General features: G+C 38.7%; 1 protein-coding gene across 1 annotated transcript in view; it reads right to left on the bottom strand.

Annotated features, from left to right (window-relative positions):
* Positions 1 to 289: 289 nt before the first annotated feature.
* Positions 290 to 14,340, bottom strand: part of NECTIN3 (nectin cell adhesion molecule 3) — a 145,078-nt gene continuing 131,027 nt past the window's right edge. Inside the window, exons 8-9 of the mRNA XM_079921962.1 lie at positions 9,815 to 9,877; positions 290 to 9,025 (exon numbers count right to left, since the gene is read on the bottom strand). Of these exons, the coding sequence (XP_079778088.1) occupies positions 8,846 to 9,025; positions 9,815 to 9,877 (243 nt within the window). The 3' untranslated portion in view covers positions 290 to 8,845. The remainder of the gene's footprint in view (positions 9,026 to 9,814; positions 9,878 to 14,340) is intronic.

Below are 14,340 nucleotides of genomic sequence, written 5' to 3' on the forward strand. Positions count from 1 at the left end.
AAAGCACTGAGTTTTACAATTTAAGAGGATGAAAATTATGGTATCTCAATAAAATGTTCGTTTTAAAATGGTTCCTAGATTTTGAGATTTCACAGACCAATAAAGCACCCATCCCTAGAACAAAATACAGGGATCCATCAGAGATGCCAACTCTTTTTAAAATAACAACATTTAAAAAGTTACCATCTAGCATCGATATCATTTCATAAAAGAAGGGACATTTTAACACCTAAGGACTAATCAGGAATGACGAACAATTCTTTAAGTGGAATAAATTTAGTTTCGTTAAAAAAGTATTAAGTTTTCCGCAAGCAATTACAATAATATGTAACTTGTCACATGTTTTAAAAATATTTCTAATACTGTTTGAAGTATAAAAGTACTATTACTATTTTTAAAATCATTTTTTAAAAGGACTCCAGTATAGAAATCTACTATTTCTATAAAAGATGTTCTTTAAATCTTGAATTTTACAGTCATATAATTAGGCTATTAATTTTTAAATGTATTTTAATATTTGATTTATTGATAATGAAAAAGTTTAGTTGATAAAAGCTTTATTCAAAACATGTCAAGAACCACATAGTTCAAAACTTCAAAAATAAAAGACAATTTCTGGTAACTTAAAAATAAAGAGTACCTAAAAAAACAACCACATTAACATCTACTATTTATAATACAATCTCAAAATCAAAGCTAATCTTAGAATTTCTATTTCTTGCCACATTTGAGCTAGAATCCTCCTCCTTATCCCACTACATTGTTATGAAACCCTTTCAGTTTTAACACTTAAAATACAATTTGGGTATTTTCTGTATACTATTGATCTCTTCCCATACGGAAAAATTAAAATAGTTCAAATGATTAGAAACTAATTTTCACTTGAAAAAGAAAAAGAACAGTTTAGTAAAACATTTCTTTTGAAAACAATGGGTGGATTAGTAATCTGAATTGAGCTACACAAGAACACATTTCTACCCGAGGACTCTTCAGATTATTCACTACACATTTATATAGTACAGGACATTTGAAAAATACTTTTCATCATTTTTTTTTCTTTTTTTTTGTCAAGACTCATAACACCCAGCTGCTGTGAAATAGCAGAATTAACCTTAGTTTATACAGGGAGAACCAAGGCACCACGGTGAGATCTTGCCAGTGCCAGAGTGAGACCTCATTTACCTTCTGACTTATGTCCAGAGCCAGATGCCTCTTTCTGGAGGACATTAATTTATTCAATCATGGAAGCAAGAGCATGTGGGATTTGTTGTGGGATAACTAGTTTTGGCTCTGTAAGTAAAAAGTTCAGAGGATGGACAAGGTAGAGAGGACAATTTCATTGTGAAAGGGGGTAATGGGAAGAAAGTTAAAACCAGGGTACAGACTCTATTCAGACAGAGATCACTTTTCAGAAATAAAAACAGCAAAACAAGGATAGGCAAAAATAATAGCTATAGAGTTTCTCATTTCTAAGCCAAGGGGCTTTTATAAAATCACTTTAAAAGTAGGAGCTCTCTTGAAGACGACTCTTAAACATCTTATTTTCCCCCCTCCATAAAACCTCTGTGAGGTGGAGAGTACTAACTTACAGGGATGAAACTGAGAAGTAAGGAAGTTAAGAGGTTAAGACCACATGGAAAATGAATAGGCTGGAGCAGATGTTATGTCTTAAGCTTCGGCTTAGAAATAGAAACAGAAGGTAGAGGATAAACAGGAACTTTTCTGGATAGACAAGTGGAATAATCCAGGGATTCAGTAGCAACACCACCTACTTAACATTTTTTTACAAAGGACGTGGAATTTCAAGTACACAGTGAAACCTAAGATGACAAATGCTCTTCTGGGTATTGAAATGCTCAGTTGAAGGGAATACAGCAATAAGTTCTCATGAAACCATGTGAAAAAAAGAGGCATTAATGAGCCACAGTGTGGGTAAGTGCAAACCAATGCATTTAGGACGAAATACTGCTGCCTGTAGTTAAACTATGACGGACATGGAGCCATCAACATGACTCATGAGAAGAAATTAACTTAGCCTGATCAATGTGTTAGGGTGGATTTAAAAAAAAAAAAGAAAAGCTGGTCATTATTGGCAAGAATAATGAAAACCAAAATAGTGGTGCCCATGCATTTGGGAATCAGTGGAACCCTGGGCTTTATAGACCCATTGTGAGTTATTAAGGCACATTACGAATGTTTGAAGTTCATTCCTAACCTCTGGAGGAGACACATAAAACACCTCTTCATGAGTGTCAGTCATATTTGTAGCAGGATAAGCCACAGTTCTAAGCCAGTGTAGCCAATCTGATGTTCTGGATTCCCAGGGGGGCTTTCCCTCGAGGCCTCCTCTAATCGACTTTACAGGTCAGTCCCGTGTCATGATAATAAATACAACCGGTCTAGGCCATGATACCAAGTGTCCTGCTGGGCTACAGGGAACCTGATCATAAAATCTTTAAATGGTAAGGCTGGGAAAAACCTCAAGAAGGGAACTGTTCAGTCTCCTGTCTCTAGATGGGGTAAAACACTGAAACATCTCAGGAAGCTGTTTTTTGTTTATTGAAGATTGTTTGGGATGGCAGTTGTAATCTAATAATAACTTCAAGTCCATTAGTCTTTCTCCTTGGGTCCAAAGGACATGCCATGTCAATCACGTGCAAGTGGCAACTGTAAACAACACAGCTCTAGAATGGGAGCACTTAGAGGACATGGCCCTGCCAACCTTTAATTCACGGAGATGCTGCTTTTTTCCATAAATATTCACAACATCTGTTCCCCTCAAACTCAGGCATTTATCCCTATACCTCACAGCTAGAGGTACCAGATACTGCATATAACTAGAACTTTTTGGTGTAGGGAGGTATGTAGGTATGTAATTTGATATATATCATGGCTTTAGCCCCCAAATACTTACTATTCTGGGGAATGGACAAATGGAAGTGATTTATTCCCAACCAATGGAATGGAGAATCCTTTTATTTGTCAGTGGTGGTTTCCCTTCTCCCTGAGATATAGAAGGAACTTCCAAATCATGTTCTCAATTGATAATGTTTGATAAAAAGATGTTTAGTGTCATCTGAATTTTTGACATTCTCTTTCATTCTAGTCTACTCAGCTCCAAACTTCCACAGTCATACAAATGTGAGTAGAGAATAACTAACCTAATAAGTGGAAATACAGTAGAAATAAACCTAATATTTTATATATTTCCACTGTCAAGGTAAATACGGCCTCTGTTCCTACCTCTAACCTTTTTACAGACATAATGCTAAAGTAAAGATAATAAAATGGGCCTGAAATAGATGTTTGTAGATGTGAGGGTTCTGTTGTATGTGTGAACTCCAAAATTTTTTTCAACTGTGAATTTTAAGTCGGCTTCTCTCCCCTCTGCCTGTCTTTCTCTCTCTCTGATGCATACACACACACACACACACACACACGCACACACGCACACCTCTAACAAGGTCACTACTAAGGAGAAATGCCAGCAGGCAGCAGGTGGTTGACATTAGAGCAGTGACTATACCTTACCCCAGTGTGAAGGTGTGATAACACAAGGAATCCTTAAGAAATTCTGTTATGTTGAATGTAATTTGAATTATTTTGGCACATGTTAATTGGTCTTAATATACACCCTAGGAGTGTTTAGTTAACATTTAAAGTTTCCTAGTTGGGAATACACCCTCCAAAAGTTGTTAGTTAGCACTTGAAAAACTCAAGTCACTTCAGAGGCTACTACCATAAGAACTCAGCGCCAGAGACTTTGTTAATAAGTGATTTTTTTCAGTGGTCAAGTTAGTGGTGTTAAATGTATATGGATTGGCCCAAATACCATAGGGCACTCCATCCCTTTCACGAACAGGGCATAAAGTTCTAGCAAGCCCACTAGCCCTAAGATTCCTAGATTACTAACCTGTTCTATGTCTAGAAATTGAACAGAAATCAGGCTGCCTGACACCGAATCTGCTGTAATATTATTGGATTCATTTCTAATAACCCTTTTATATAAGATATCATTGGGTTCTCTAAAAGAATGGAGTGGGGACGTTTTCAAGCTTACATGACAGGTTGACTATTACAGGATGTCTGTTCTGGTGCCTGAGTGTTTATAAAGATGAATGATGCAGACACTGGCTTAAAATCTGATTTCAGTGTAATATACCACCTGGTAAGGTTAGCGGGGAGGAGACATATAGCCCTCACCCAACTCCTACCTACTGAAGGCCACTAAACCACCTAATAATTGCAAGTGACCAAATTGGCAAAGTCCAATTTACAACAATTTTCTTTAATGGAGGGAACACAAGTACCTTTCAGGGGCCATAAGATTCATCCAGGCATAGTCCACAGTTAAGTAGGCTTACAAAGAGCAGTTTCTAGTTTAACAGAAGAACCAGAAGTCCCTGGTCCTCCTAGGTAGTCTGTAAATGGCCCAAGGATGAAGGGTGTTGCCAGTTCAGCACAGGAACAAGAGAAGCATAGAGCTGAACCACAGACATTTCTACTTTCACACCCTTCCTCCTATTCTTCTGGCTTTCTACCAGAGCCAGCTCTCTTTCCAGATGTCCACTGTAACAGTGCCACCATCCCCTGGGAGTTCAATAAAGGTGAAACAAACTCAAAGGGGCAGTAAGTATATCAAATTACTGAGCTGAGGAAGAGATGTTAGAAGTTTGTGCCCTCTGAGACCGAACCAACTGGGATGGAGTGGCTTTAATTATTCGGTTGGTTACTTTTGCAGAGGTGGTTAATCTAATGGGTATGAGACTCTTCACGAGCATTTCGAGAAGTTCGAAAAGTAAGTAAAAACGAGCACATGCAATTGCTTTCTTCTCAGTAAACATTTTTTTATGGTTTTCTTCCATGTACCCTCTTACACCTCTGTTTTCCAAAAAAATCAAGAAAGCCTCTTCCCTAACAGCACTCCCCAAAAGCAGACTAAAAGAAGTAACAGCTGACTGATGATTAGTGTGGTCTGTGGGTGTGCAGCGTAGGAGTGGGAGCCTTTCTGTTCCCACAGGGTCTCCTGGAAGGGGACAAAACAGGAGTTTGGTTCTAGTCAGTGAGATGATTCTTGTAAGGTGCTTGCCCTGGAATCCAGTCCATACGACACACTCAATAATGGTAGCTATTATTAGCAGTAATTTGTTAAACAAGAGCAACCACAGGTCAACAGAGCTTAAAAGGCTAAAATCCAGATATCAAGCTTTCCATATGACAAGTGCTTATTATAGAAAAGGGATGTCTTCCACTTGCACTTGGCTATACTCAAATTAGCTCGAAGTGAAATTTTCATCTGCCACTTGGTTCTCCCTGGGGAGATGCTATGGTACTCAAAATGCTGGCAAGGGTGATGGGAGTTCAGGTTCAATATGCAACAGTAATAGAGTCATGGGTATTTTCATTTGAAGAGAACTTACAATTTCCCATCCATTATTATCTTCTTTAACTCTCCCCACATTTCTGAGAGGCTGACAGGGAAAGAATTACAATCTCTGCTTTACAGATAGGGGCAACTGATGTCCTAGACAGATTAAGTGGGAGTAGAACCTATTCTTCTGATTCTTGGTATAATGGTCTATCCTCTATGCCCCAGGGAAAAAGAGGCTTGAAGAAAGGCTCTATTGGATATAAAGAACAGCACTGAGAGACCAGCACGCTGCAGGGGAAAAGTGCACAACGAAAAAACAAAATAGTAAATTTTACACTACTGTGAAAGAGGAATTAGGAAATCATTCTCAAAAGATGGATGAAAAAATATATTATCCCTATGAGTAAACAAGGCCATAAAAAATTAATGAGGGGACCAGTTCATTTAGTTTACAGCACATTTCTTTAGTATCTACTAAGTGCATGTTACAGGGAGGCCTAGCACAGGTAAGAATTTTATATTACATGTCCTAAAGAGCATGGACTTCTTCAATTTTAGAACATATAAGGCGGCCAGGGATAGGGGAGTCCTCATAGAAAATAAATCACTGCCATTTAAGAATTAACCTAAATTCTTATCCCATTATGTCAGAGCAATCCTAACTGGTACAGATGCTTTATTTTAGTGCGGTGTGCAGAGAACCTGGTGATCTCCTACTGCAGCGATGATGCACGCTCCTGGAGCTTGGGCCGCCTACAAAATAGGCATTCAAGGCTGTGTGTTTAAGATGGGGCATGCACACTCCCCCTTGAAACGCAAAACTGCAGCCGTAAGTGGAAACACACTCTGGGGATTTATTTCTGTTTCAGTGTGTTTTAATAAACCAGTTATGGGAAGAGTATCTAGTATCAGCTGTGGCTTATATCCTTAAGCCTCACTCACTGACCTTTAGGAGTCTAACTTCCAAATTTAAATGGCCATCGTCAAGTGGTCTAGCCTCCAAATTTAGAGATCAACAGGCTAATTTTGGATGGCATTTTTTCCTTGAGGAGGCTGGCTGATCAAACCCCTTTAAAGCTCCTTTAAAATACTGAGCTCTATTCCACTCAGTATTTAGAGAGAACAGATGGGAGGCACCAGGATAAGCAATTATATAGCCTCTGTGACCCATGTAAGGGAACAACAGCTATAAAATCTACCAGTCTGTTAAAGAAATATCATAGCTGACAGAGAGGCAAAGAGGGTATTGAACTAGCTGGCTGTTGAGAGAAGTGTCTACATCCTGAGATTTCTTTTCTAAACTACACTGAGTATGTTAAAAATTGCAATAGTGGCTTCTTGATGGTAGGGAGGGTAGAAGACAGGTCAAAGGGCTCTGAAACTCAGTGCTTCTGACGCTCTTTCCCTAGTGCAAATGAAGACATCTCAACTCCCCTCTAGGTCCAGGGTCTACTTTTGTGACACTAATTCAACAACCTGCTTCCCAGCAGCACCTAGAAACCATCCCCAATGTGTAAGACATTTTTAAAGCTCACTAAAGGAGGCAACGCACCACAGTATCCTCCTCTGTAACATCTAGTATGTGTAAAACACTTCCTTATCAAGGAGAGCTCTGAGTAGAGTCATGTTTCTGTTGGAAAACAACTGCAAGGATCCCAACACCTTCAGTTACATTAACTCACTGATGGGATTCCAAGTAATAAAGTCAGATATCTTCTTTCTGTGTCAGCTTGCTAGCAAGGGCAGTACTCGAACTCTGAGGTAACATAGTGAAACAGCAATGATGGTCCTTGGAATTTACCCTTTGATTCCACGTAACCATCATCTTTTACAGAATTGCTGGTCACCCAGGTAATGGAGGGGGGTGGTGTATTACTACTGTAGAACAACCTGGATAATTTGTCTGACAAAGCATGGCAACTGAAGAAAGGAAACAAACACACAAGCAAGAACTGCAGCCAGCAAAACGTGAATCATAATGTATCTTTGGTATCCCATTAGAAATCTATGTTAATATTCTCCTATTCCCTTGAAGCTTAGGTTGGAAACGTGTACTATTTTATATTGGTGCTTATGTCACTTTTTCCTAATACATGACAAGTCTGCAGTGTTTTTTGTATCTGTGACAGACCCATAATCTTCCAGAACACATAGTAAAGCAATGCTTTTCTTAAGATATGAGGGCAGATGATTGACACTTGCACATGTACCTGTGTTTCTTCCTCTGCTCACCCCAATATAATTGCTATCTTCAAGCTCATCGAGGAGAAGTTGGCAAAGGGAAGTGAGAAAACTCCAGACTGGTAAGTCAGTCACTGTATTATTTGCATTTTAGTATCTCTTTACTCTTATTATTGACCAGTTAAAGTAGGGGAAGAGGGAGCAAGGACCACATGTGGGTTTAGCACATATGCCATATTAAAGGCACTTTTTGTTTTTTTAGGTTTTCAAATTCTCTAGCTGGGTTTTAAGAGTAGGGGTTATTTCATGGTGATTTTCCAGCAGGCTTTTTTCTGAGGTAGATAAAACACAGACAATAAAAAGTCTGAAGAATGCAAAGGGTAGCCAAAGCCTGTGCGGACAGGATTAGCTTGAAAGAAATTTCAGTAGTGAAAGCTGAGTCTGTCATATACAATACCACAGAAAAGAGGGCTCAAGGCTCAAGGTTGTCCACCATTTAGACAGGGCTTCTAGAATTTAATAGGTGGGAAATAGGCTAATCTGGACTATAAAGAACAGAACTGTGGGAACAATGACCGAGTAAGAGAAGAACCCTGGTTAGCACACAGCTCATCAAGATCAGGCCGATAATAGCAAGAAATACGCATCCCTCAGGACCCTGGTGATCAGGAAGGAATGCATATTACAATATCACAAGAGTCTAAACGAAACCAACAGACTTGAAGGTCCGAACTGCCTTGTGTTATTGTTTCTGGGATAAACAACAAATTTTGTCTCTTTTCTCAGGCCTCCTGTTTGTAAGGAGGTATTGTAATTGTATTAAGCATGTCAGGAAAAGCCAAATCCCAACTAAATAATTAGTGAGATGGATTTTGAGCTCCTTTTCCTGCCCATTTGAGTTACAGATGAACAGGCTGGTCTGCCTGAGACCCAGTGAGGTTAATACTCCCAGCTGGGGCCTTTCGTTCTGGAGAATCACTGCTGTCATCCCAGGCAGATGCTTTACTTTTAAATGCACATGCCGTTGTAGGCCAAATGTTAGTAGTTAAACACCATCATCACAGAAACACACAAAGCTAGAGCCAAGTTCAAAAACACAGCTGGTGATTAAGAAACTCTTAATGAAAGGAAGAAATGTGCTATTGGCTCCAAGTCATTCATCACTACTTCTGATATACTTAGACTGGGATTGTTTTATATGAGACAGAATAAAAGCATACCTATTGGCCTCAGTTTCTCTCCCTCAATCTAAGAATAAACATTTGTTAGAACACCATTGGAGACAGAGGACAATCACACGTAATGCTCCCGTGGGTTGATGTAGACTCTCTCCAGGTCACGGCTTGGATGATATTTGCCAGGACTCCCGTCTTGGTAGCCCATCTGATTGTAGAGGGGGTACATCTGCTGAATTCCATCTTCCCCCACTGGATTCTCATCTTCGTAGTCAAATCTTCTGCTATTCAGTCCATTCTAAAAATTCAAACATTGCTTACATTATCAGAGCAGCTGTTAGTATTTTTTCTAGCTCTTGGGCAAAAACAGGCAAGAACAGAATTCATTACACACAAGCTATTGAATGGCAAGGTAAAGTTCAACAACTTATCATTTTCCAGTCACTTGTTGCTTACGATACCTGTACAAGAGTGGTGGCATCTCCTAAATAGAAAATTGTGACTAATGAGGACTGTGGTCAGTTTCAGGTTTCAAAATTTGGAACTGGTATCAATTAAGGTAAACTGGAGAAAAACAAGGTTGTGAACTGCAGGAGTCTCTCAGCAAGGTTCAAGCTTGGAATCCATGCATGAGATAATAAAGAGAACTAAAACAACCAAAAGAAAACCAAAAGAAGCTTCAGGATTCAGCACTGGGGAATTAGGGAAGAGACACAGTGAAATGAACTGGTATTTGACTGTATGCCCAACGTGGCTGAGGATTAAGGAATGCTGTCAAAAAATAGCCTCTTGTCTTGACCTTTCTTCCTCGCTTGACTCTGGGTCACAGCTGACACCATAAAATGAACCTCCCTGATGCTCTATGGTGTGTCTGGTACTGAGCCTCTGTCAGGTTACTGGTTTCGTAAAACTTGATTACTTCTAAGAGGAATAAGCAAGCTCAAGGACTTTACAAAATCACACCACAGATGGTCAGAGAGCAGAGGTGAATAAAACAAAATTTCATGGAAATAAAACAGTATTTTAATAAACATGGTGGTCCCCGGCTCCGCCTGGGCTGACCCTACTAGAGGACCATGTTACTTACAGAGCGCTGGAGACTGCCAGCCTCTCTTCCTTTGAACTGAGTCTGCAGAGGCAAGTGTTCAGTCTGGAGGGAGAAGACAGAAAAAGACATGCACTTTAAAGCACCAAGCACATGATAAGACATAGCAACCAAGACCACTAAGACTCCTGTTTTTAAAAGAGCCAATCATGTGTTGTTAAATGTCTGCCAACTAAGCAAAATGTTCCACATGAGGATGGGAAAAGCAACTACATTTCCTGAGAGTTGTCTCTCTCTCCTGGGTCCAAACTTCTTGTAGAAGGAAGAAAATACACAGAACATCTGCTACAGAAGCTCTCATGCAAACTTGTTTACATCTTACCTGAGGTAACATTCAGCACAGGTCTCTTGCCTTTTCTCAGTGGAAGAGTCTGATATTTTGAATTGACTAAAAAGGGTTTGGAGTGGCAATGAAAGGTTTTATAGACGTATACATGGTCTGCTTTTGTTTCCTGTTGCTACTCCCTGTCTTCCAACCCCATACAGATCATAAAGGGGTGCATCGTTTTCAAATCTCAGCCTAAGAGAATCTTTCTCGGCTTCCCTTTCGCTTATAAACACATACTTACCCTTCAGCCCCAAGTTCAAATATCATCCCTTTTTAGGAAGTGAGGCACAAAACCCTCAGACAGAGAGAGCCACTCTCCTTTCCGTGCTTTCACAGCATGTGTTATCACAATTATTTATTTGCTTTCTCCTTCACTGGATTGAGGGTGCTGGTTGGAGTATTTATAGACATTACCTCATTTAACTTTTATATTAATTCTGTAAAACCAATGTCTTTATTTTACAGATGACTAAAACTGGGGCTCAGAGTGGTTAAGTAAGGTGTCTCCAGTCACACAGCTGGTAAGTGGTAGATGCTTTGTCTGATTCCTAAACCTATACTTTTATACCCATGCTTCTGGCTCAGTGCCTGGAAAACAGATGTTCAATAAATATAACAAAAGAATGCCTGAAAGTCCCAGCATGTAGGCATATCTATCAACACGCTCTTCATTTCACTGTCTTTGCTCATGCTGTCCTTTTTGTCTGGAAGGTCTGCCACTTAACCTCTGGCACTTGAAATACTACCCATCTTGGTCTGAATAAAGTCTTTTTTTTTTCCTAAAAGGCTTTTCCACACTACCCACCAAAGTTTATTTACTCCTACTTTTCCTATTGTTCTTGTTTATACCTCCATTATAGGTATAAACAAGCAGACATCATGCTCTGTCAGTTTTATGGTTCCTAATGTCTGTATCTTTCAACCTAGTAAACAGTGAACCTCTTTTGGTCATCCTCCTCCATCCCCACACCCTAGCCTGTGGTTCTGCAACAGCAAGAATTCAACATTTAACCAATAACTTCACTGAAATATGAACTATCAACTCTTGATATTCTATATCATATGCCATGTCATCCAAGTTGTAAGTTATCTGTGACAAATTCATTCCCCCTGTCACATTCTGCATGATTCTAGGGTGCTTCCCACATGACTATTGATACTGACAGTACACACTGGTAAAAGTCCAAGGCAGGGCCTGCTTCATGGACCTTGTATCGCCATCTTGACATGCTTAATTTTTAAACAAGGGGCCCTGCATTTTTGCTTTGCACTGAGCCTCACAAATTACATACATGGTACTGGTCCAAGGAAAACAGACTCAGAAAAAAAATAACCTAAAATTAAAATTAGCATTTTCTTTTGTTTCTTGGCTATTTTAGATGAGCCATGGCTTTATGAGCAATAACAGCATTGCTAACCTTTTCTCATGGCCTGAGATATAAAATCAGCCCGAAGCGGTACACTTGAAAATACTGGACAAGAAAAGAGAATTCCTAGGACTGAGCAGAAAGAAATGGTGTCTGGACACCATGAACAGTCTTCACTCGCACTGAATGGACAATTAGCAAATGTTAAGTTCTTCTTCTCTACCCAATATTGTAACCCTTCATCAATAATCATTATACCTCACATGAGCCCATGAATTTTGTAGTACAATAGTTAATCAAATTCTTTATACAGACAGAAGCCCCACACATCCTAGGGATGGCCCTGCATTAGGGACCAGGGCTATGCAACAGCATGCTGTGCTTGCCTCTGCATTACGTGGCCATTTAGCTTCTAACAAGATACCTAAGGAACTAAATTCAATCTAAATTCCGGGTACCTGTGCTCTCTTTCCGCTAGTCCATAAACTACCCTAAACGTTGCATATTCTGACTTTTTAATAAAGTTAATCACCACAGTATACAGAAAAGGGTCTTGCATGATACCTTTCATATGGTTGGTGCTTGGTATATATAAACTGAATTACCTATAATACTTTAACTGATGGATACATGATATATATTATTCTATTATTCTTGTGGTTTTTTTCCCAGAAAGCCTTGGGATACTCTGAATCTCTAATACGTATTTTGATTTCCCTACTTACATGTACTGTAACAATTTCTATTGAGCTACAAACCCATATTCACTTTCCTGATTTGCTAAAGTCATGTAGACTTTCATTCCTGTCTTCCAAGGTGCTAACGACACTAGTTTTTCAAGTTTTATTATATATTATCTTAATAAATATTTTTACTTTCTCTGACTCAACAAATAAACCAAAACCTCTACATTTTACTAGGTGTTATATTTTAATCTGTTTCCATATAGATAATATTTTAAAACCCCATAAACAGAGCTTTTAGAGTTACTAAGGTTTATTTTTGGGGACGACAGAACCAAGATTTCAAGTTGCTTTTGTCAACAAGTCCACAATCACCCTGATACTCTGCTTGCTCTGGCAGTAGAAGAACTTCAAACTAGAGTTCCATTTGGAAACATTATCCCCACTACCAAGTTGGAGTCCTTTTGGTCTTCTCTCTTGTTTCATAATTTCACCCTCAAAATGCTCTGTACTTCCTTCCATGTCTCCCTTTTGCTCAGACTCTTTCATTGTGATCTGTAAACCGTAAACATTGTTCTTGTTAAACACATTCTCCTACCTTCCCAAACTTTTCTCTAAAATGTTTCCTCCAATTCCTAGCCCCAACTGACATCTGCCTCTTCAAGAATTTTCTTAAGCCTGGAGGAAACAGGATTTCTTCTAATTAGTGCAAATCACTCCCACATCTACAAGAACTTCCATATCATTCTCTTATTTTTCAACTCTCTTTTTTTTTTTTTTTGCCATGGATTCCTACCTCCTGGCATGCAAACATATTCAAGAATCTGCCATCTTAAAAGATAAATGAAAATATCTATTAAAACTTTGTCTTAAGTTCTAAAAGGTCATTATTAACTTACCTCTTAAAACCTCCACTTAACAAGATACCTAAAACTCATAACCTGCTGAAGGACCATCCATCTTCGCTCCGTTCCTAAGCTTGTAATAAGGGAAGGTAAACTAAGCACCCCACAACCTCATACCTAGTATGTAATTGGTCTCTCCTCCATTGCTACCTTCCCAATTCAAGCATCTGCATCACATCCTTGGGTAACTTTACACTGCCACTTATAGCACACCAGACATAGCCAAATATTTTAATGTTCATTATTTTTATAAAACCAGAGAATCTCAGAGTAGAGATTATATGAAGAATGTATGAATAATGAATTTATTAGTAAACTACTATGATTCTACCTGTAATATCTTGAAAGACACAAAGTTCTTTCTACAGGGAAACTCTAGGCCCTGATGGAATCACTAGTAAATTCTACCAAACATTTAAAGGATTAATACTACTCTTAAATTCTTTCTGCAAATGGGAGAAAAGAGAACACTTTGTAACTACTTTTATGAGATTAGCATCACCCTGATACCAAAACCAGACAAAGATATTACAAAAAAAGAAAACTAAAGTTTTTATTCCTTGTATCCCAAAACCTTAAACCAAAACAGCCTTCGACAGTTGAATGTCTAAACAAATTATGGTGTATTCATAAAATGGAATACTACTCAGCAATGAAAGGAAATTAATTCAAGCAACAGCATGGATCTCAAAAATATAATGCTAAAGAAATTGGACACAAAAAAGCATGCTGTGATTCCCTCTATGTGAAATTCTTTTTAAAAAGCATAACTAGTATGTTGTGATAGAAGTCACATTAGTGGTTGCCTGAGGTGTCAAGGAGGGGTGGTCGTGGTAGAGGGTGTGTATGAGAAGTTTTTCAGGTGACAGAAATGTCCTTGATTGAGGTAGCGGTTGCATGAATGTATACAATTGTCAAAGCTTATCAAACTGTACACTTAAAATGGGTCATAGTGTTATGTCAATTACATCTCAATAAAGTTGAGTTTTTTTTTTTAAAAACTATACCTTTCCATTTTATCACAGTCATTCCGTTTTGGAGGAGCATGCACGTGGAGGTGAATTCAAATGGGAATTCACCAACATAGTCTGGAATCTGGCGTGATGCAAGGACACAGCAAATTCTCAATAAATACTTTATTACAGATTGTCCTTGATGCAGGAGTTTCTCGACTCCAATATTCAGTTGCTTACTTGTGTTCTAATGACTGAGTTCCTAATCCATA

This window comes from Stenella coeruleoalba (assembly GCF_951394435.1).
Source record: "Stenella coeruleoalba genome assembly, chromosome: 5".
NCBI lineage: Eukaryota > Metazoa > Chordata > Mammalia > Artiodactyla > Delphinidae > Stenella > Stenella coeruleoalba.